This window comes from Nesoenas mayeri (assembly GCF_963082525.1).
Source record: "Nesoenas mayeri genome assembly, chromosome: 3".
In the NCBI taxonomy this organism is placed as follows: Eukaryota; Metazoa; Chordata; class Aves; order Columbiformes; family Columbidae; genus Nesoenas; species Nesoenas mayeri.
The window spans coordinates 35,842,215-35,865,649 of record NC_137544.1 but is presented as its reverse complement, the minus strand read 5'-3'; the positions used below and the strand labels follow the sequence as shown (position 1 = coordinate 35,865,649).

Here is a 23,435-nt window from a genome sequence, read left to right as displayed (position 1 = left end):
TACAAATTAAAGGAATGATGGTATGCCGTTATATACGTTTGTTATACATTAGTATTTTTGGTTTAAGGGAACTAAGCTTCTGAGTCTCTAAAATATCACAAAATTAGAAAATAATCTGATGGTAATCCATCTCCTTTGGAGACTTGATTCCTACTCTGGATGTTTTCATTTGTAGACATCTATGTGAAGAATAGTTTTATGAGGCATCTTTTTTTCTGTCACTCTTGATATTTGTTGATCCTCCTTTTGTTCCTCAGCCATCCAACCCCTCCCCCCTACCTATACTCCCCTTTTGGCACTCCAAACAAAGTATTTTGGTCTAGGAAAGATTTCTCAGTTTTGTTTGTCAAGATTAAAGGTGAGTCATCTCACAGGACACTGATCTTACATCTGTCTTTGCAATATCAATTCACAGCAAAATGGCGTCTCATGGAATCAAGCTTTCTCAGAAGCAAAGGAAAATGATTGCCCTGGCAGCAAAAGATAATGGATCAGTAATGAGCAGCATGGAGCCTACTACACTGATAAGCACACCACCCCCACCTACAAAAGTTGCAAAACTAGGGAATGCGTGGTATGTTATAAATCAAATATCACTTATTTTTCTCTGAAGTGGTTTTACATTGAATAGTCTCTTAGAAGCAGTTTCTCAAATAAAAATGGCCTAGGTTCTGTTCATTAAAGACTAGTGTTGAACTATTTGTATCCACATTTGGTAGTAATCCAGAAATTCGAAGAGGACAGTGAAATGCAGTGGTTGCAGTTTCACAGTTCTTTGAAATCTTACTATATTGAGTAAGAAAACTTCATCCCATCTGGTTCTTGCCAGTGTGTGATGTGGTATTTGCAGATGGTATCAAAGTGAAACATAGAAGGTTGAGCACAAGCTCTGAAACTTGGTCAAGAAGAGGTTATTGAAAACCATTATGAATAGTGTTTTTTATCTGTCAAAAAAACATAAAGAAAAATGTTAGGTCTTCCTGGGGGAGAGGACCAGAATTACTTTGGAGTAGAGCAAAAATAGAGTGAAATTATAGGTTAAGAAAGTTACCTAGTTGTCTAGGAACTGGAGGGAGTGACAGATGCTGCAAAGAATTCTTATGGTGGAAGGATGCATAATGGGTCTTAAATGATTTTTAATGCTGCTTACACACAATTTGAATGTTCAAGTTAATATCACTGTATCAAATAGAAAAATGGCTTACCATCTGTTCAATGAATAGGTTTACAACAATGAATGTAATGAGGTGCTAGCCTGGTTCATGCTTTGTTCTTCACATTTACAGTTTGTATTGGATGAAAGCACGAAAGCATAACTGTAAAAGTTGCAAGCTGTGTAAATTTAATGTTTTCAATTATTACAGAATAAATAACTCTGTGCATCTGCTTAACCTGAGGTAAATGTTGGGCAATTCACCCCCTTTCCCTGTTCAAGAAGGTCTAGACTTTTATTGCAGCTTCCTTCTGTATTGGTACCCTAGAAGAGTTGTGATTAGTCTCCTCTATCAAGAGCTTAACTCTTTGTGCCTCAGTGGGAACAAAGCTTGCTGCATACTCACCACAGTCACTCTATTTTAAATGAACTCTTTTGTTGACAATTTAGCTGTTTTAAATGCTATTGTAGTAGTTTTCCTTTTGTATTGGATAGATTTTAAAATAAAATAGGAGTCTGTCTTTGAAAGGATAGGTTTATTTTCCACAGTTAGAGCCATCTCCGTGTCTTTTGTCTCCTGTGATCCTTTGTATGAATTGATTGCTCCTTTCAGAAATAAGAGTAGCAAGCACCTCCTGGAATCTTTGCCGTTCTGTTATGTTCCTGTATGTTCAAAGTAGACGTGTAGCCTGTTAGCTATATAATGAGTGTATGGAGACAAAAAAAAATCGCATCACTAGCTGGCTGATGAAAAGGTAGGCTGCTTCCTGGCAGTATTTGCTTACTGAGAGGTGTTCTGTGTCAAAAGGTTTAAAGTAATGTCTAGAACTGCTTGCTTCTCTGCTCCATTTCATATATCTGTTGTCTGTCTTTTTTAGGTGGATACTATTATGGTCAGCACCTTGAGTTTGAAGTGTCTTTAGATTTATTAGAGATTCCACATAGATCTGTTGGTATGCTGTTACCTTAGTTTAAGACTATACTAATAACAGTAATATCCCAGAACATAACAATGGTGAAATAGAGCTGGTTTTCAAAATATTTATCATTAATGTACCGGAAAAACTGTGAGAGTGTTTTGTAATCATCCCAAAAGCATCCATTATACATCAGATAATAATTGATTCTAAAATGGTATTCTACTTCCAGTTATGTGATCAGAACAAGCTTTGCTTTTCTAGTGATGCCATGCAGTACATTCAGCCTCGTGGTTAAAGGACCTTAGTATTTTACAGAGCCTGTCAAGGACCATGTCAGTCTGATCTGAGGTGGGCAGTTGTTTAGTGAATTCCAGGCATGAAGTGTCCTTCAAGTTTTGATTCTGGCAGTGATGACTGGGATTCCTCCAAGGGTCAGTGAAAGCAGGGGCAAGAAATCTCTGTAGTCATCTGTATGTCATGGGTTGATTATAACTAAAAAGAGTAGTTACATGCCATACACTGTCCAGCTTGCAAGCTATAGAGGTGTGTTACTACAATAGTTATTTATGAAAATGACCTGATTAAAAGAAAAAAAAATCCAGCGCACAACATTACAAGTGACTTCAAGAAAAGGTTGAATTCTTTTGATTCATATAAGCAGGACTTGAAAATAAATTGAGAAGACATATTTAACTATGTGTACCTAATACCAAAATTTGAGATCTCCTATTCCCTAAGCCTCTCAAAGTTATTCTCATATAACATTGGGCAAAGCCCATGCTTTCGTCTTAAAGAAAAAATTGAATGAGTTGTTTTGTACTCTAGGAGTCAGACTCTGCCTGACCTCTGAACTGTAATTGAGACCCTCACAATAGGAGAAACAAGGTTGGCAAGATTTGTCTTTTGAATTCTAATGAGTGGATGAATTTCAGAATCTTTAATGCTGATACTCTCAAATGTTCCAAAGAACACGCTATCTGCTTTACACAGGTGATGCTGCAGGTCAGGCAACAAGTTTGTTACATGGCGTATCTAATGGAGGTGTCACAGGGCAGTTATAGCTCTGAGGCTTAAAATTTGCTGGGAGAGACTGATGGATGAATCAGATGGTGACCAACACAGGAAATAATGCGTTACACTGTTTTTTATTTCAGTAAAAAAAAAAAAATCATCCATCTACTCTTTTTATGCTTGACCAACCTCATAGCCTTTTATGAGAATGTTACAAGGTGGATGGATGATGGCAGAGCCGTGGATGTGGTCTACCTTGACTTCAGTAAAGCCTTTGACACAGTCTCCCACAGCATCCTAGTTGCTAAGTTGCAGAGGTGTGATCTAGACAATAGAGTAGTGAGGTGGGTTACAAACTGGCTTAAGGAGAGAAGCCAGAGAGTGGTAGTCAATGGTGCGGAGTCTAGTTGGAGACCAGTATCTAGTGGAGTACCTCAGGGGTCAGTACTGGGGCCAGTATTATTCAATATATTCATTAACGACTTAGACGAGGGAATAGAGTGCACTATCAGCAAGTTCGCTGATGACACTAAGCTGGGAGGAGTGGCTGACACGCCAGAAGGCTGTGCTGCCATCCAGCGAGACCTAGACAGGCTGGAGAGTTGGGCGGGGAATAACCTAATGAAATTTAACAAGGAAAAGTGTAGAGTCCTGCATCTGGGCAGGAACAACCCCAGGTTCCAGTATCGGTTGGGAAATTACATATTAGAGAGCAGTGTAGGGGAAAGGGACCTGGGGATCCTGGTGGACAACAGGATGACCATGAGCCAGCACTGTGCCCTTGTGGCCAGGAAGGCCAATGGCATCCTGGGATGTATTAGAAGGGAGGTGGTTAGTAGATCAAGAGAGGTCCTCCTTCCCCTCTACTCTGCCCTGGTGAGACCCCATCTGGAATATTGTGTCCAGTTCTGGGCCCCTCAGTTCAAGAAGGACAAGGAACTGCTGGAGAGGGTCCAGCGTAGGGCAACCAAGATGATTAAGGGAGTGGAGCACCTCCCTTATGAGGAAAGGCTGAGGGAGCTGGGTCTCTTTAGTTTGGAGAAGAGGAGACTGAGGGGTGACCTTATTAATGTTTATAAATATATAAAGGGTGAGTGCCATGAGGATGGAGCCAGGCTCTTCTCGTTGGCAAACAATGATAGGACAAGGGGCAATGGGATCAAGCTGGAACGCAAGAGGTTCCACTTAAATTTGAGAAAAAACTTCTTCTCAGTAAGGGTGACAGAGCACTGGAACAGGCTGCCCAGGGGGGTTGTGGAGTCTCCTTCTCTGGAGACATTCAAGACCCACCTGGACATGTTCCTGTACAACCTCACTTAGGCATTCCTGCTCCAGCAGGGGGATTGGACTAGATGATCTTTTGAGGTCCCTTCCAATCCAGAACATACTGTGATACTGTGATACTGTGATAATTGTGCATAAACAATATGTAACCTAACATCTACAGTGATGATGTACACAGTCTTACATACACAAATCACATGGGCTCATTCACACACTAATTTACGTGTTGTTACAAATCCACCACCTTTCTACCCATCAGTGGTGCAGCGCAGCAGCACCAGGGAAGCCAAGCTCTTGAGTGCTACCCAATGGGGGACTCCGAAGGGTGTCCACGCTGATGAGGGAGAAGAGCTGCCGCTGGCCAGGGGTGCTGCTAATGAGGTGGACTAGTACCTGTGGACCTGGAGTCTTCAAAGGAACTTCTCCAGACTTACCATGTTATGGAACGGACTGGTGTCAGTGATCACTAGTGTAGGCATTTTGTGGATGTTTTCAACCAGTCATCTTAAATAGCATCAGATAAATTAATTTTTTGTTTTACTTGCCATTTTCTAGCAGTAGTTTTACATGTCTCTGACAGACTTTGGGTATGAAGGGAAGGAGCTATAACTCCTCTACATGAGTATGTTTGTATGAGATGTCTGTCTTTCTCCAGTCTGGTCTTTCCCTTTTTCCTTTTATGCACAACTTTTTGATACAACAAAACCTGAAGTAGCTTTTGGAGGACATCACATAGCTTATCTAATTATCGGGGGCTCCTCACAAGGGTTTATTTTTTTGTTGTTCCTGAAGTCCTGTTTTTCAGTTTAAGATAAATTACTCTTGATCTGACATCTGAATAGTTTGACTATTCATGCTATTCATCTACTCTCTGAGAGATAATTCTTTACCTCTTGGGTGTTATTTAATTTTGAACTACCAATTGCCTATGAACTGCTCTTGTGTTTAAAAAGCAAATGTAGACTGATTTTTGAATATGTTTAGGTAACTGTCTCCAAAAAGTATATTGTGGTCTTAAGGTTCTGATTAAACTGTTTTTGGAAGTATCAACTCTGCTGTGTTACACAAACCATCTTAAGTGGAAAGGCTCGAGTGTACTTCAGAAGGGTGGAATCCAGTCTAATGCTTGTGTGGTGACCACACATGATTCTGTACATTCCTCTGCCGCGGTCCTCTGGCTGCTGATCTGGAAAATGCCGTAGCTCAAGAGTTCAAGCAAAGAACCAGTGGGAAGTATATGAGTATTTAAAATTATGCCTAGCTGCTGGAAAAGAGCATTTGTTGAATAAAGGTTAAGCTGCTTTAGGCAAGCCATCAATTATGTGATTGCCCCTGCTAGTCATTCGAAGTATTTTTGTATGTAAGGTAGTATGGTGTCACTCATCTGCTTTAATATTAAATTTGCAAAGTTATATTCTGTAAATTCACAATGAACTATTGAAGTGCATTTGGCAATAGACTGAACTTTCCACATATGCAACATAGTCAAAGCCATAGAACTTGTGTTCCCATGAAATGAGATCTTCATCTTGGATGTGCCGCAAGCTCACTTGCCAGACGGGTGTGGAACCTCCTGGCTCTTTTTTGGGTTGACTGAAATACAGACTCTATCAAAAACAATTCCTACCTTTTCCACCAAAATAAACCTTTGGTTTTGTATTTTGTGGGGGACTGAACCTATGTTTTCTCCTTTGAAGAAAAGTGGAAATTAGAAGGGGAGTGGGGTGGGGAAAATCTCGCCAGTAATACTTTAAGAGTATGTCACGCAAGAAGCTAGGCATTAACTTTCTTAGTTCTCTGAACTTATTTTGACTGAAGGAGATAGGTGGTGGTGTTTTTTTTTCTTCGGTGATGTGTTACAAGTGGATCTAATAACAGTACAGAATTTTCATGAAAATAAGTAGGCTACTTAAATTGGTAGAAACAGAAGCAACTTCTGTGAGAGCAGATCCCAAGGAAATGATTTGCCTACTTTGTCAAACACTTGCCTAGACTCTTGTGTGCCAGCTGGTGGTAGGAACAAAGGATGTACAAAGTGACTCTGAGCCCCTGCGTCTGGAGGTTCCATTCTACTATCTGTGGCTTCTGTGCTACTCAGGCAGTATTTAGAACAAACAATAAAACAAACAAACCCAAACTAAAGCCCAGGTGGTCTAGCATGGGGTGTAGACATCATATATGACTTTCAAATGCTTTTGTTTTAAGATTTTGGAGGCAATGTTGCAATGTTTTAATTCTTTTATACTTATTGACACAAACTGTATGCCACCTACATGGAGTTTGAACGTCTGTTGGCTTCCAATACTTCATTGCTATGGTAGCTACATAAACAATTAGCATTGTATAGAAAGCTTGTTTTACTTCAGTAGTGTTTATAATTGATCTTTTATTTCTTTGAGTAGGTAATGAGAAGAGCTATTCTTCCAATATACTTTTTGTATGTTTGTCAATGAGCGGAAATGCTATGCTTAGTAAAATTAAATGTAAAGCAAATGTACGAGCAATAAATTCCGAAGTGTGGCTGGGTAAGGGAAAGGCTAATGGCAACCGTCTTGAATTCTGTAAATGAAAAAGCTTTTGGATCAGAACAGGATAACTATGGTGCTAAATTGCTGTATTTTCATATTGGTTTGTTTTTGAAAAATAATACTCAGGCTCTGGTTCAGTAACAGTGCACATTATACTTGGGCAAGTAAAAGGAAACTAAACATATAAGTTTTATGAATTTCACTGTAGATTTATAGAGCTTCTGGCAGGCATGAGTAACTCATTCAGTATCCTGGGGAAAGATCAACTACACTTGACTTTCATCGAGGTGAACCAGGACGAAAGTACAAGAGTGTTGTGTGATTCATGAGAATGCTTTTGAAGGAATAATACTGTTAGAAAATGTACAGCTTTTCTGAGACAAGGTGTCTATGAAAATAAAATTGCTTTTTAACAGGGTATGTTAGGGGGAGAAGAGAGAGAGGGATTTTTTGTTGTTGATTGCTGTGTTGTGTGGTGGCTTGTTTTGTTTTGTTTTGGTTTGGTTTTGTCCTAATGAAACTCCCATACTACTGGCTTGTTCTGTTCTCATAGATATTTATTTTCTGATGTTTACCTATTTGATCCAAAGTGATTTGATTTAATGAATGAGGTCTAGCAGGCATAATGGTGAGATACGAAAGCTAAGTAATATTGCGTTTTTACTTTTAGTAACTGAAAAGACCCTCTTTTGCCATCTGAATCATGGAACAATATGGAATCTTGAAAAGTGCAAGTATAAAATTAATTGTTCTTATCGGTTTTTTTGTTGTTTTTTTTTTTTTTTTTTTTAATTAAAGGTCGTCTGGATTACATTCTGCTTTGCCAAAGTCATTCCGTGATCTTGTAATGGAAGAAGAAAAATGTATGAGTGCAAACAATTCACGTGGCACTGGTATCAAAAGAACTGGATATAAAGGAACTGAAGATTCACCAGTCCAAAACACCGCAAGGTAAGAGAGCAGTTTTTCCTAATTTATCAAACTTTATACAAGAACCATAGTAATCTGTTTAAATTTTGCTGAAGTAAGAAAGGATAAAATTGTCATTAAAAAAAAAAATCCCATAAGCATTATTTTAATGATTCTGTTAATGGGATTTTGTGAACAGAATACTCTTATGAATAGGAAGCTTAAAGACTAAAGCAATTTAATGCCTATGCTAATATTTTATTTGAGGTTCAAAGTGGTTTTGTCCATATATATGGACATGTGTGTGTGTGTCTGTATATGAACACAAACACTTTGGGCTCCAAACAGAATATGTGTGTGTGTGTGCATTTGTATATCTATGTATAAAACTGATAAACCTGTATTTTCTAGCTTCTGTAGAAATTAGATATTTCTTAGTATTCAGGTATGGCATGCATGAAAGAGTTTGCTTAGGAGTATTTCAGTGTAATCACTGAGTAGATAAAAATCAATTTATTCAAACACAGTTCTAGCATTTCCTGATGAGAGTTTTCTTATAAACTGCCTTAATTTTTAGGTGCAATTTTTCATGGATTAAGAGGGTTTTCTGAAATATTGATACATTGGTTCTGGCTGTGTATTATATTTACTGGGAAACTACGATTCTAAGGACAACAAGAACTTGTTCTGAGGTGCATGTGATTTATATGTCTAGTTATTAGAAAATATTGCTCTTTGATCAAATTGTTTTAGCCACATATCCTCTTGCTACCTCCGATAAACCCTCTGTTTTGGGTTAAAATAAGTGTCTTAGCTGAGGAGAGAAATCTCAGTCTTGTTCCTCACTGACTTGCTCACCCACCTGCATCTCTTCACAGAATCACAGAATGTTAGGGATACCCCCATCATTAGTAACTTTAAATGCTGAAAATGTTACAGGCTTTTCCACACAGGGTCTGGAAGCAGCACAGGCAGCTGCCCAGCAGGGGTGACAGCAGGACCGGCAGTGACCTCCCTGGCAGGGGGACGGCCCCACTGTGCTGGAGTGAGGTGAGCAGGGCAGGCTCTGTGGTGGGAACCAGGGCAAGCCACAGTCAGTAGTTGCAGACATGTCCTCTGGGATGAGGCAGGCTTGAGGTCCAACCTACAAGTCCAGTCAGGCTCAGGAACAGCAAGGCTGGGCTTGGGCCTAGCTGCAGCATAGCTCACGAAAGGTTTAAGACCAAGGGACTGAGCTTAAGTGTGGCTCTTGATCAAAAAGAGGGAGACAGACCCCAGGAGCTTTCACACAGCTCTTCCATACAACTCTGCGCTGTTCATAGCAACCTGACTCAAGTTGACACAGCTGCAGAGTTTGCAGAGCCTCTTGGTGCACAGGGAGACCTGACACCCATTACCTTCCAGTTTTGCTTATGAACTCTTGTTCCATCCCACTCCAAAAACTGTAAGGAAAAGAAAATTCTGCTGGACCTTCCTCTTGATTTGTCAGCTTGTATAGAAATTGGTGTTTCCCTAGGACAGGGGTAGTATGTGCCCTGTTGGTAGATAAAGATCAAAATGAGGGTTGAAATATAGAAACATTGTGTGTTAGAGGAGAGAGGTAGGAGGAATGTGGACAGTGTGTGTGATGTGTGGATATTCTTCAGGAACAGAGAGATAAAGCTGAATTTATTGTGGTGAGCGGAGATGTAGGGACATGAAGTACAAATCTGCAGAAAAACAAGTGTCATTAATTTTGTTGCTAGCAAAATAATAAAGCTTTTCATCATATGGGAGATGGCAAGGGCTGACGATAAGGGAATTTGCACTGGATGCTGTTATAGCTTTGTCACACCTACTCTGTCATCTTCATAAAGTCCTTTATTTTCCTTTTGCATTGCTCTGTCTAGTCTATGCAGTCTGGCCAGTCTGCACACTCCCAAAGTGGATTATTTGAGCTAAATCCAGGCCTAATATGTTAGCTGTCTGAAAACGATACATTAAGCCAGTGGGAGCTTAGATGACAGCACTTCCAGAGCTATTTCAGGTTGTTTTGAATTGTGTCTGAGCTTGCTTATTTCCCTCTATTAGGTATAAAGAGCCAGGGTGACTACTTCATCCATCTGAAAGTTAGGAGTTGTGTTTCTGGTTTGAGGTAATTTTATTCTTTGACTGTACAGTTCCTGTTACAGTAGGCTCTGATTTTTGCCTGCAACATTCAAGGCCTATTTCTGTGAAGATGAATTATCCACAGCCATACTTGTTCCTTTTGAAGGAAAGGAAAGGAAAGGAAAGGAAAGGAAAGGAAAGGAAAGGAAAGGAAAGGAAAGGAAATAGCATGTGCGTAGAGCATAAGTAATCCTCATCTGTTCATATCAAACTCGCTAATGGTACACTGAAGATATCTGCATTGCTACTGTTCCTGCTTTGTTTTTTTTGTTGTTGTTTTTTTTTTTTTTTTGATAAACTGTACAGGAATTAAAGTGACAATTTTCTTGAGTCGCTGGAGGAGGAATTTTCAGTGGTTGCATAAACACTCTTCCATATACTGTCACCTTTCAATTTATGCAACCCAGAAGTTTTCTGTAGATGAGGCATGTCATGAATGTGGAGATGTGACCTGGATTCAGTCGGAAGGCAGATCAGTCCAAAAGCTGGGCTGTGTGGATGTGGCTGCATTGTTTCCAGGGGCAGCTCGGCCGTGGGAGTTACACTCTGCAGCTGTGCTTGTGTAGCTCATTGTCCAAGCTAAAAACATTGGCCTGACGTGATTTAACTTTGTTGTGGCAGCCGGGGTTGTCTTCACTGTGTTACTCCAGGGAGCAGTGAAGAGCCTTAGTGGAAGCGAGTCTTTGTGGCTTCGTGTGGGAATGGCCTGGTTCTGGCATGGCTAATAATGAGCTAATGAGTAGTACATGACTCAAATGGTACAGCAAAACCCAAGAGGTTCTGCAGGAGACCGGTCTTTGTGTTTCTTTTTTGAGAATAGCCATTAGATCAGGGAGGCACTGGACCTGAACTGGCTTCAAATGAGCAAATCCTCAAGAAACACCAGGGAGCTGAGTGCTGGGACATATTGGTGGCTGTGCAGGAGTCAAGGCAAGTTCAGCCAAGTGAGTTAATCAGGTTGGTTTAGTGCTGATGATACTTGGCTTATTTGTTGCCATGCAGAACCACTTATGTCTCTACATCAGTCTTTAATTTCCAAGACTTCCAGTTTTCCAAGTTCTGTATTTTTGAGGATTTTTTCCATTTTTTCTGTATAAGGTAGCTTCCCATTTCCCGTCTGTTCCATTTCTTACAGTTATTTTGATGCCAGCTGAGGAATTAATCTAGCATGTTGAAATATCTGCAGCTCGTTTAATATCTGGACTGAGTGTCTTGCTAGTAAGAAACACAGATGTACAGATGTACAAACAGCTTCAAAATATCTGAACTGCTTCCTACATTTTAGAGATGCGTTGAAGTTGAGGGAGATGACACGGGTATTTAAACTTATTTTTTAATTGATCACTAGAGTGTGCTGTGACACTAGAACTATTAATTCCAGTGTTTTGAAATGTCTCTTCTGGTGGTTTTTATTGGTTCATTTGTTTGTTTAGAAGTCTTACTATGGGAAGAATTTTTTATCTGTACTGAAACAGGTTTGTTAATCTCCTTGGATTAATTTATAGTAGTGCTATGAGTTCTTCGGATTGGGAGTGGGAAGAAGAGCGTAGCTGTCAAATGGGCTGGATAGGTATTGGTTACTGTCAAATGTGCCAGAAGGTGAGCATTATTAAAGCAGGTGGAAAAAGAGATAAAGTTTAGGAATGACACCAGAATAAAGGCATTTAGTAAGCTGTACAAACATGCTTTTAAACAAGCAGGCAAAAGCTGCATTTGCCTTCCCTCCTTCCCTCCTTCCCTCCTTCCCTCCTTCCCTCCTTCCCTCCTTCCCTCCTTCCCTCCTTCCCTCCTTCCCTCCTTCCCTCCTTCCCTCCTTCCCTCCTTCCCTCCTTCCCTCCTTCCCTCCTTCCCTCCTTCCCTCCTTCCCTCCTTCCCTCCTTCCCTCCTTCCTTCCTTCCCTCCTAGTTCAGTACAAGCTGGAAGCTGATTTATCTAGGCTTCAGCTAAAAAGTAGTCCCCTACTGTTGAAATCATAGAATAATTTGGATTGTCTAGTTCAGCCTTGTGCTCAAAATAGGTCAGGCTAGATCATGTTGCTCAAGGTCTGGTCTGGTTGAGTTGTGACCACTTCCAAGTATGAAGATACTCCAGCCTCTTTGAGCAACATGTTCCACTGTATGAGCATCCCCATAGTGGGATTTTTTTTCCTTTTTCCTCATATCTAACTGGGATTTCCTATTTTGTAGCTTGTATATATTGCCTCGTATTCTATCACTGTGCACCTTCAAGAAGATTTTTGCTGCATCTTTTCATTACCCTCCAGTTAGGTAGTTGAAGGCAGCAATGAGATCTCCCCTTTGCCACCTTCTCCTAGGATTAACAAAGCACAGTTTTTCTTGTTGTATGCTCCAGCCCCTAATCTTGGTGACCCTCCACTGGACTTGTTCCAGCCTGATAGCATCCTTCTCATATTGAGGAACCCAAAACCGGATATGATATACTGTATGTAGACTAACAAATCCAGCATAGACAAGAATCACTTCCTTTGCCTGCCTGGCTATGCTTTCTAGGCAGCCAGCCCCTGGTCTGTACTTCAGCATGGGACTATTCTCTTTCAAATACAGGACTTCAAAATACAGTTCCACAGTCATGCTGTTCATTTTTATCCTTTGCTAAATTAATAGCATCTCTTAATATTGTCTACTGGCTTGAACTTTGGCTTGAACCAGTGTTAATTATATTTCTTTTAGTTGACTTATTCTCTAAAATAATGATTGACCCATCTGTAAAGTGAGTAAGGAATTAGCTAGATAGGAAAGTTATGAGCAACTTTTTTTAAAAAAATGGTTATGTGGCAATTGACTTAGTGCCTTATAGAATTCCCATATTCATTTATCACAGTTATCTGGCTTGACCTGATACCTGTCTGAAATAAAATAGGATTCTCTAACCTGCCATTGGTTTTCTTTTACAAAGATAAAACAGAAAAAAAAACCCACAACAGTTACAAGATACTGATTTTTCTATCTTTTTTCCAGTTTTAACTAGTCTTAAACACCTATAGAAAAAACATTAGATATTAATGGAGTTGAAACAAAGGAACTGCAGCTATATGTTATAGATACTCGATCTGGAAAACGGCACAGCAGTTTTGATCACTCTTGCCATAGAGCTGTTGTTTCATGTGTCAGATCTTTCAAAGCTCTGAAATAGTGGTTATCTGGAAATGCCCTGTTTGGAGAGTGCCACACCGTTTTGTTTTCCCCTGCATTCAGTGAACGTCTGTCTATCCTGTTCATATCTGGAAGTGGAGGGGAAGGATCATCTTGACCAGTGTGAACTCTGCTTTCCTAGTGGAAACACAGAAGTAATATGACCTGGGAGAAGGAGTATCTGCTGGCTTTGATTCAAGGGAGTGACACTGTAGAAAGCCTCTTTTGAAGTCCACTGTTGTACCCTTGTAGCTGTTGCTGCAGATATATATATATATATATATATAAATATATATATATACACACGTACATACACACGCACACACATACATATATATATATATATATATATTTACACACACCTGTTTTATTTTTTTTTTCCCTAAGCAGTTAAATTTGTGTTTATTCTCATTGCTGAGTGGTAGGAATCATTGTTCTTGTTGTCCTTGGAGTTGTGTTGTGGGGAAAATATTCCAGGAAGAGGAGTTAGCTACTGGAATTCTAATAGCTTTCTATAGATTTTTCTTCTTTTTCCAAGAGTTTATGGCCACTTACCGAGAAAGCCTTAAAGAAAATTGAGAGTGATTTATTGAAATACCAACACCGTTAGAGTTTCTTACAATCCTGCAGAATAGTTCAAAGAAGTCTGCTAGCATTTCACAGTATGCTGTAACACTTTTTTATAGTTCTGGAAAACACAAAAATCGCCAGAGATAGGTATTAAATAAGAATAGGTCCCTCTCTTCCTACTGATGTAGGATTTTTCTGACATCTACTTGTTTCTTAAGAAGTGCAGTATAACAAATGTGACTTCTTTTTGTTGAGAGGTTAATGTTTTGCAACTGAATAAAATACCTTCCTGTTGGGAACTCTGATATTTCAGGACTTTTAATTTTTTTCCCAATTCTGTTAATTCTAGTCTTATGCTGTTCTTATGAACATGGGAGGTGGTTGCAGGATATGTACTGAAAGTTGCTGATTTCTGGGCTTATGCTTGAGGAAATAATTTGCTAGTGCTACTGCAGCACTGATTCTTTCACATGAAATGCTTAATTTGAATACAGGAGAGTTGTTTGTGGGTTTTTTGTTTGTTTTTTATCTTGAAGCAATACTTGCTTCATATTTGCAAACATTTATAGTCAATGATGTTGATGCGTAACTCAGTTGATTACTTTACATGTAAAGAAACTTTTTTAAAAAAACAAACAAAACAACAAAGACACAAACCTTTGTTCAATGCTCGACTGTTAGGAAATGTCAGAATTAATGCTCAAGCTGAAAATCCATTAAGTTCTGGTAGTCAGAAATGAGCATCAGTCCCTTCTCTAGTCACAGTATCACACTTAAAGACAAATTCAGCATTACATCCTAATGCCTTTCTTCTGGAAAAATCCTACAAATTTGTAATTGCCTACTGTAAACTTGTACTTCACAGTAAGATGTAGGAGAATGCTCTCTCAGTGACTTTCATGCTCCTTTCCTACCTTTTTTCAGGTGCACCACTAGAAGTAGCCCAGGTTTGGAAGACCATGTTCTGGATTCTCCACAGCTGGAGAGTCATAAGTAAGTTTGACAGTAGCTTAAATTCTGGAGCTTGTTTCTGTGTATTATGCTGACCTTGTTCTTCATGTTGCTTCATAATGTGTATTTTTTTGCAGTCCTTGGTTAGCAACATCACCAGCTAAATCTCCTGTGATAGCACCTGTAATGTTTTCAGCTATTATAGAGGAAGAGCTCCAGCAAGAAGCTGCTCTTATTAGGAGCAGAGAAAAACCTTTGGCTTTGATCCAGGTAAAGCACTAAATTACTTTATCTGTGAAGTAACACAAGGAGTTTCCAATGGCTATTTCAGAGATCGCTTTTTAGAATTAATTATGTATTGATACATTAGTATCATTTACGTAGTGATATTAAATGTAATTTAATAAGAACTTCACATTGCTGCTTGATAAGGAAGGTCTATTAAAGTCAGATTGACTATTGAGTCTATGATTAATGCATTCACAGCATCAGAGAGTGGTTGAGGTTGGAAGGAACCTCTGGGAAATGGTCTAATCCAAACCCACACTCAGAGCAGGGTCAGTTAGAGCAGGTTGCTCAAAGCTGCGTCCAGGCAGCTTTTGAATATCTTGCAAGAGCCTATGCTCCATGGCCTTTCTTGGAAACCGGTTCTAGTGTCCAACCACTTTCACAATAAAAAAAAATTATGCTTAAATTCAGTTTTCTGTATTTCATGTCTCTAGCCATTGCCTCTTGTCCTGTCACTGGGCACTACTGTGAACAGCCTAGGTCAGTTGTCTTTGCTCTCTTCCATTAGATATTGATACACTTCCGCCTTCTCCATGCTGAGCAACTGCAGTGCTCTCAGTGTCTCCTCATATGTCAGGTGCTCCAAGCTCTTAAAAATTTTTGTGTCTCTTCACTGGACTCTGTCCAGTATGGCCATGTCTCCCTTCTACTAGAAGTACGCCCAGCACTCCAAATCTTTCTCACCAGTGCCGAGTAGAGGGGAAGGGTCACCTATCCCAATCTGGTGGCAGTGCTGTCCCTTGTAGAGCACAGGAGGCTGTCACCTTTCTTTGCCACATGAGGACATTGCTGGTTCTAAAGTCAACTTGTCCACCAGGACCCCAGATCCTTTAATGCTAAGCTGTCAACCAGTCTGTCAACCCCTAGTGTTTACTGGTGCTTGAGGTTATTCTTCCAAAGAGCTCGATGTTGCATTTTCCTTTGTTGAACTTAAGGAGGTTCCTGTTAGGACATTTCTCCAGCCTGTTGAGATCCCTCTGAATGGCAGCACAACCATCTGTTTTTTCAGTCACTTCTCCTGATTTTGTGTTGTCTGCAACCTTGCTGAGGGTGTACTCTGTTCCATCATGTGGGTAATTAATGAAGATGTTAAACAGTACTGGCCCTAGTCTCAATCTCAGTGTTGGTGCTAGCGACTGGTGTCCAGCTGGACTTTGTGCCATTGATCACAACCCTTTGGCATCACTAGTTCAGCCAGTTCTTAGTCTGTCTCACTGTCCATTTATGCAGTTCATACTTAAACTTGTGTATGAGGATGTTGAAAGACTTCCTAAAGTTCAGATAAGCAACATCAACTGCTTGCTCCTCATCCACCAAGCCAGCATTCTTACCATAGAAAGCTACTGGGTTTGGCAGGCATGATTTCCCCTTCATAAATCTATGCAGAATATTCCCAGTCATCTTCTTGTTCTCTGTATGTTTGGAAATGACCTCCAGGAAGCACTTGCTCTTTCACTTCTATATGGATCAAGATGAGAGTGACTCGTAAGTAGTCAGCCAGATCCTCCTTGCCGTTCTTGAAGATAGAAATGACATTTCATTTGCTTCCTTCCAGTCCTCAGGAACCAACCCTTATCGCCACAGCCTTTCAAAGATTTTTTTTTTTTTTTTTAATTAATTAATTTTATTTTTCAGAGTGGCCTTGCAGTGATACTGGCAAGCTCTGGTCTCAGGGGCCTGGGATTGCTGATTGCAGGTCTTACCACTAAAGGCCAAAATGGAGAAGACTTAATTCCCCAGCCTTTTCCATGTCCTTTGTCATTTGGCAGTGGGCCTATGTTTTCCCTGCTGCTGTAGAAACTTTCCTTGTTGCTCTTCATGTCACTTGCCAGATTTCACTCCAAATGGGCTTTGACTTTCATAATTCTGCTCCTGCATGCTCAGACAGTGTCTCTGTTTTCTTCTGGGTCACCTATCTCTGCTTCCATCTCTTGTATGCTTCCTTTTTGTGTTTTTATTTTGTTAGGAGCTCTTTTTTTCATCCATACAAGCCTTTTGCCTCTCTTGCTTAGCTTCCTGCTCATTGATATGGACGATTCTTGGGCTTGGAGGAGGTGATCCTTAAAATCAACCAGCTGTCCTGGACCCCTCTTATTTTCAGGGCCGTATTCCATGACTTTTTTCTAAACAGGTCCCTGATCAGATCATAGTCTTCTCTTCCGAACTCCCAGGTTGTTATCCTGCTATTGTTCCCATCTTTTGGGAACTTCACCATCTCACGGTCACTGCAGCCAAGGCTACCCTTGTGACCTTCTCAGCCCTGACCAATCCTCTTGTATAAGTATGAGATCCAGCAGAGTGTTTCCCTTCATGAGGTCCTTTATTATCTGTGTTAGGTACTTCTCACCACTGCAAACCTCCTGTAGTGCTGGTGCCCTGCTGAGTTGTCTTTCCAGCCGATACCAGGGTGACTCAAGTTTCCCATGAGGAGCAGTTGTCCGAAGGCCTCATCTGCTACTTCTTCATGCATTCAGGACCAGTAAAGACAGTTCATAATTGTGCTACTGGTGTAAATGTGGACCTGTGACTGACATACATTTATGTTTTCCTTTCAGATCGAGGAGTGTGCTATTCAAGATTTATTAATCCACTACGAAGCTTTTGACAACCCTGATGAATTTGTGACTGTTGAAAGGGCTCCACAGGGACCTATAGCAACACCTATGTGGAACAAGCACTAATTTGTACTCTTCACAGTCCCTGTTGTATGTGCACTTCTGAGGTTCTAATTCTCATTACAAGTGGAATGGGACTGGAAGAACAGGAATCCTAGTTTTTAACATCAGCATTCAGACACTGCACATAATCACTAGGTATTTGTTAGACAGAATGGAAATAATGTGTTCACTGTGTCCTTTACCCACAGTATATATCATATGTTTGTTTTCAGAGAATTTCTTTAACAAGACTTATTAGTAGTAATATTACACAAAGCTGTAGGTTGGAAATGCATTTGCTAATCTAAAATGGTGAAGATTTTTTGTTCAATTCACAGGTGGCTGAAAAGCAAATGATTGTTTTGTGATTTAATGTGGAATTGAATGTACAGAATTATACATCTTTAAAGTTGGAGGGAGTGTGTTCTTCAGAGCTTTCTGGCGAATTTGGAATATTGCAAAATGTTTGTGCTTGAACTTCACATAAAAGTACAGTTTGATAGTGCAGTTTTCCTAATTTATATGAGTAAATATGGGTTCCCTGATTGTCACAGCCGGTACTTTTTACTGTCATGCTCCACAATGAAGCTCGGCGCTGTACCCAAGTGCCATTGCCTGCTCTCAGCTCAGGTGTGCGTGTTTTGTCTCTGAGGTGGGACTGGCCTTTGAGCAGTCAGCTCTGTGGAGAAGTAAAGCACACAGATAAATAGAGCATGGTAGCACTTAATTAGCTCATCTGTTGTCTTACTCTGCTAAATATGATACAGTTTTAGAACCACTGTGTTTAAGGTACAATTCACTTGAAGTGCTGGGGAAATAAATGATCTGTGTATTCATTGTTAAAGCTATAGGGACGAATGCTTGACTGTGGGATTTGCAAACACCTAACCTTCAAAGATTATCATAGGTGGCTTTCAGTATTGTGTGTTCCAAAGTTCTTTGTGCCTGGTTTAAACAAATTTATATATGTATTAAAAAGGAAAAAAAAAAAAAAAAAAAAAGAAAAAAGTAGCCTTATCTGCAATATTGTTTAGTTTGTCTGTTTGTATAGGTATATTTGAAGTTGTATTTTTTGAATAGTGTTAGTACTCCTGAACTCTGGAAAACTGGAATTGAGAGCGCTACAGAAGATGAATGTAAAGAATTGATCACTGTGTGATAGAAGAGTTGAATCTTGGGGGGGGAAAAAAAAAAGTAGATATGTCCAATAGTTTCAGGTCAAGCTACACCAAAAACTCCACCACAAAAATTGTAAACAAATGCAATAAACCATAAAATCTTGATTTACACAAAATTAATACACTTTATTTGCTGTCTATGTATAATCAACACTTTAGGTAACTATAGAGTAATCTAAAAGTATTTATTTTGCATAGAAACAACTATAGGCATTTTGAAGCTACACAGGCAGAGGAAGGTGTAGCTTTTAATTCTATTTTAAATTCCACTGGTGATTCATTTGCTATACTGATGAGAATACTTGCATTAAGTTCTTTACTTGATGCACTGCAGGGCCTTAGGGCCTACTGAAATGATCCTTCTGAATTAAAAGAACACTTACGTACTGTAAGAAATAGCTATAAAAGCAGTGGGCCTTTCCAGGTGTGAAACCAAGTTGTTCTCAAATATAAAATTGTAAAGTTGCACTTTTTTCCCAAAGTTGATTTGAATTGGTTGTGTTAAGATATTCTCCTGTCACTCTAAGAGGATTCATGCTTCCACAGTGCTGAGGGGAGTGCTTTTAAGTTCTGGGTTTATTGCTGCAGTTCGCTTATGGATTGTCACTGGTTATACTTAATATTCACAAAACAAAGTGAGGAATGATCAAGTATACCACTCTTCTGAAACTGAGAACATTTATTAAACTGTTGTGTTAGAGCAGCTTAAGGGTAGAATGTGTCACAGAAAGCTGTGTAAGCTTACTGATTCTATTCTTATTTAGCTTTCTTAAAACTTGGAAATTAACAGAGTTTGAAGTGACTGAAAAGTACTTAAAATAATTCATATTCTGCTGGAAACAGAAACAAAGATTTGTAAATCTCTGATGAACTTTGGGGATAGTTTATGGTACACATGAAAACCTAGACATCAAGAACAATGCATCAACACATAGAAATGTCTTTCTGTGAAAGCAGTAAAACTGCCAATTTTCTTGAGTTGCATCCTTTGCCTTGATGGAAGACTATCAGTTCCCAGTCTTAATGCAAGGTACATCCATTTTTTTTTTTAATAGACTTGACAATTGCATCATTGAAAGTGAAAGCAGCCTCTGGAGCTGCCCAGTCCACCCCCCGCCTCAAGCTGGCTCAGCCCGAGTGGCTTTCTTGGGCTGCATCTGCCCAGGTTTTGAGTATCTCTAAGAACAGAGACTCCAGCAGTTCTCTGGGCAACCTGTTCTAGTGTGTGACCATCCTCACAGTAAGAAGGCATTTTAATGTTTAAACAGAACTTCCTTGATTTCACTTTGTGCCCTTCCTTGGCTCTTGTCCTGTCACTGGGCACCACTAAGAAGAGTCTGTCTTCTTCCCAGCCCCTCCACCAGGTGCTTACACACAGCAGAGGATCCCCCTGGACCTTCTCCTGGCTGAACAGTCCCAGCTCTCAGCCTCTCCTCGTATGGCAGTACTCCCGTTATCTTTGTTGTCCCTCATTGGGATCTCCAGTGTGTCTGTGCTCATCATGTGTTATTTTACCACATGTCTTCTGGAATAATATTTAGGGGTATCTTAAGGGTTTTAAAGCATGAACAGTTCTATTTATCATGGTTTACTGTATAGTAGTAGATTAGTATTTACCTAGTGAAATGAGTTGAGGCTTGTGACTCACTTCATTGAATGGTAAGTGGGTGTCCGCTGCAGTTAATGATATTTGGAAATGTGCCTGTGGACATTACACTGGCTTTTTCTTTTAATGGATTTTCATATAGAATCATAGAATGTCCTGAGTTGGAAGGGACTCACAAGGATCATTGAGTCCAACTCCTGTCCCTGCACAACCCCACAGTTCACACTGTGGTATATTTTTTTTTTTCTTCCAAATCTTGCATGGTCTTTTCAGATAGCAAAGAGAATAAAACCATTAAAAGCCTGGCTATGGCTTTTTTTTTTTCTTACTTCAGTTGCATAAAGGATCTCACATGCATGAAAAACAGGTAGGCAAGCAAACAAATTAAAAGCAAGTTTATGTAAGAGCACACTTAAACAGGCCCAGTGCATTTGCTCTCAAGTAATAATGTACAGCTGGGGGAAAGCCAAGGATCAGCTCTCTTTCCTCTCCTAATAAAAAACCATCATATTCATGACACATTCTCAAATAAGAAAGTAAGCAGGGAAAATTGAACCAAAAGCTTGTTCTATCATTCTCAATACTATGAGATTTCTTGCCTTTTTTTTTTTTACTTCCCGTCTCTCAAAAGTTTATTGCAGGAAGACACGGAGAATGCAACACCTGAGGCTGGATTCTCAACTAATTTCTCGCAGTGGTAAACTTTATTGATCTCTCTCTCTTCAGACTGAAGTGCCATTAAAGTTGAAGATGAGTTTTCCTTCTTCATCTGCTCGTTTCACCATCCTGTAATTCTGCAGGAATATGTCACGTATGTTTGTCAGCCAGTGAACCCTGACTACAGGGAAACGGCCACCTGTCTCAGAGGTTGTGCAGGCTGCCAGGTGCCCTTTGCTTTAAGCACAGCCGCTCGATCAGCTACGTGAGCCCAGCCATAATCCCTGTACGGCAGGTGAAGAGGTCGTGAGAACTGCACAGGCAATAATCGCTTCCTGCTCAGCTCTCTCCCGCAATTGTGATTCCTCAGCTGTGGTTGTCCTGTGTGTGTGACTGAGTTTCTAGGGCTGCTTTTTGCCTGGGTTCTGAAGGGGATTCTACCACTGCTGCTAAATGGTGGCATAGCACTTCTTTTTGAGAACTATGCTTGTGCCATCTGGTGACACAACACCTGGAACAACAGGTGATACATTAGCAAAAAGATGAAAAAAAATGTAAATAATGTATTAAGCATAAAGTGGTGTTTTCCTTTTGCACATGTACAGATATTTTTGCTTATGCTGCCTTTATTGAAATAGAACATGCAGAATCTTGGTCACTTTCCCACTGTGTGTATTTTAAGATGTTTACAAGACACTGCCCATGTTGGTGCGTACTGTGAAGATGGAATTGAGCTGTAAGGCTATGAACACAGCAGGGTTTTCAGGATCACAGCTTTGTATTGCACAAGCTGACAGTATCAGGGCTGAAGGTGAATGTGTGTGCATGCACATGTGTTTTACCGTAACTCTTCATTTGATCTGTTTGCAGTTGTAGAATTGAATTATATTGCACCACTTCAGCAAATAGAGTTAACATGTTTTCTCTCCATCCGTATGTACTTAGTGGTAGTGAACCTTTACATCTGAACTTTGTCTCTCCCCTTTGCAAATGTTAACGATTAAGCCTCACTACATTTGTGAGGTACAATAACTGAACTGTTACCTGACTTCCAACACGCAAGTAATAAGGTGGTTATCCTAAGGTTAAGCAGTAAATTCGCTGTCATGTCCTGAAGGAGAATCTGGAAGTCTCTTCTTTCAGTTGCCTCTTCCAGCCCCATGTGGAGCCTGTAGCTTTTCTGGGATCAGCTGCATAGAAATTCCATTCAACCGGGCCTCATTTGTCTCTGACCCTCTTCCTGAAGGGAGTGGCTCTGCTGCCAGAACATGCACCTCTGGACTGCCAGTCATTTGGTAATATGTTTGTTCATGATCTGAAGGGGCTACAAGTCCTTCACAAGTTAGTCAGATTGTATTTCTCCTTTTGTTTTGTTTCCATGTTGCTAGTCTTGTAAACTAATGTTCTTGTAAAAAGTGCTTGGCCTACTATTGGCCAGTCTGATTGTTACCTATGAGTTTTAATGAGATGATTTCCCTCTGAGTAGGGAAGCTTAACTAGCTTGAACTGATGGCGGTGGATTCCTTGTGGAAAGGCACACTAATGTCAGGCAGGAGCTGCACTGAGTAGCACACACCACCTGCTTGGAGAAGTGATGGGCTGACTGGGAGGTGTCTAAAGGTGAGCTGCGAAGAGAAGAAAATTGAGTTACATCTTCTGCAGTTTCATGTTGGCGGCATAGGAGTAGTTTCTAGTACATCTTTTATGTATTTATTCATCTTTTTTTTTGCATTACAAGTTCAGTCCATCTCTATGTTAAATATATTGTATTATCCTAGTACTATCAAGACAAGAAAAAAAGCAAAGAGAAGGTGAAGATTTTAATCACACCTTGTATTAAGCTCAGCATGGATATTTCCTTTAAGATATATAACAGGCAACATCTTTCAGCTAACCTGTAACAACAGGCAGCAACTCTCTTTTGAGTCTCTAAAATGGCCTCTATTAAATCTAGGAAAGTTCTGACCTGAAATTCCTGTTATTTGAAGCAATAAAATCAAAATGATTCCCAGTAGTTAAGCTGGAGGAGGGGTAGGCAGGGAGGTGGGGGAGCACAGTGATTAGCAGCAGAGAGATGGTGAAATGGCAAAACAGTGCAATAAAAATAAAAAAGCGTGAGCCTGACTTGATTGCTCAGGGGGAAAAAGAGCTCCATGGCTACTTTTCAAGGCACATTATATTACTTGCTGTGTGCGAGCTTTCAGAGCACCCCATCGAAGCTGGGCAGCGATGCAAGCAGGTGGAAAATGCACTCCCAGGGTGCTCTCTCTTCTGCCTGATGGCATCAAAAAAAAAGGTTCTGGCTGGAATCCTTCAAACAAAGATGATCAAGGAAGTGGAGCATCTCCCTTATGAGGAAAGGCTGAGGGAGCTGGGTCTCTTTAGCTTGGAGGAGACTGAGGGGTGACCTTGTTAATGTTTAT

The 23,435-nt window shown here is 40.1% G+C and overlaps 1 protein-coding gene across 4 annotated transcripts in view; it reads left to right on the top strand.

The window, feature by feature from the left end:
- IBTK (inhibitor of Bruton tyrosine kinase) overlaps positions 1 to 19,007 on the top strand; it is a 59,520-nt gene extending 40,513 nt beyond the window's left edge. For 2 of the 4 annotated variants that reach the window (XM_080341575.1, XM_080341574.1), the window contains exons 25-29: positions 416 to 574; positions 7,695 to 7,847; positions 14,600 to 14,668; positions 14,764 to 14,896; positions 17,470 to 19,006. In XM_080341575.1, the coding sequence (XP_080197701.1) occupies positions 416 to 574; positions 7,695 to 7,847; positions 14,600 to 14,668; positions 14,764 to 14,896; positions 17,470 to 17,595 (640 nt within the window). In that variant the 3' untranslated portion in view covers positions 17,596 to 19,006. Of the gene's footprint in view, positions 1 to 415; positions 575 to 7,694; positions 7,848 to 14,599; positions 14,669 to 14,763; positions 14,897 to 17,469 lie in introns of those variants that run through there. The other 2 variants (XM_080341576.1, XR_013921959.1) reach the window with 2 other exon arrangements.
- The last annotated feature ends 4,428 nt before the right edge of the window (positions 19,008 to 23,435 follow it).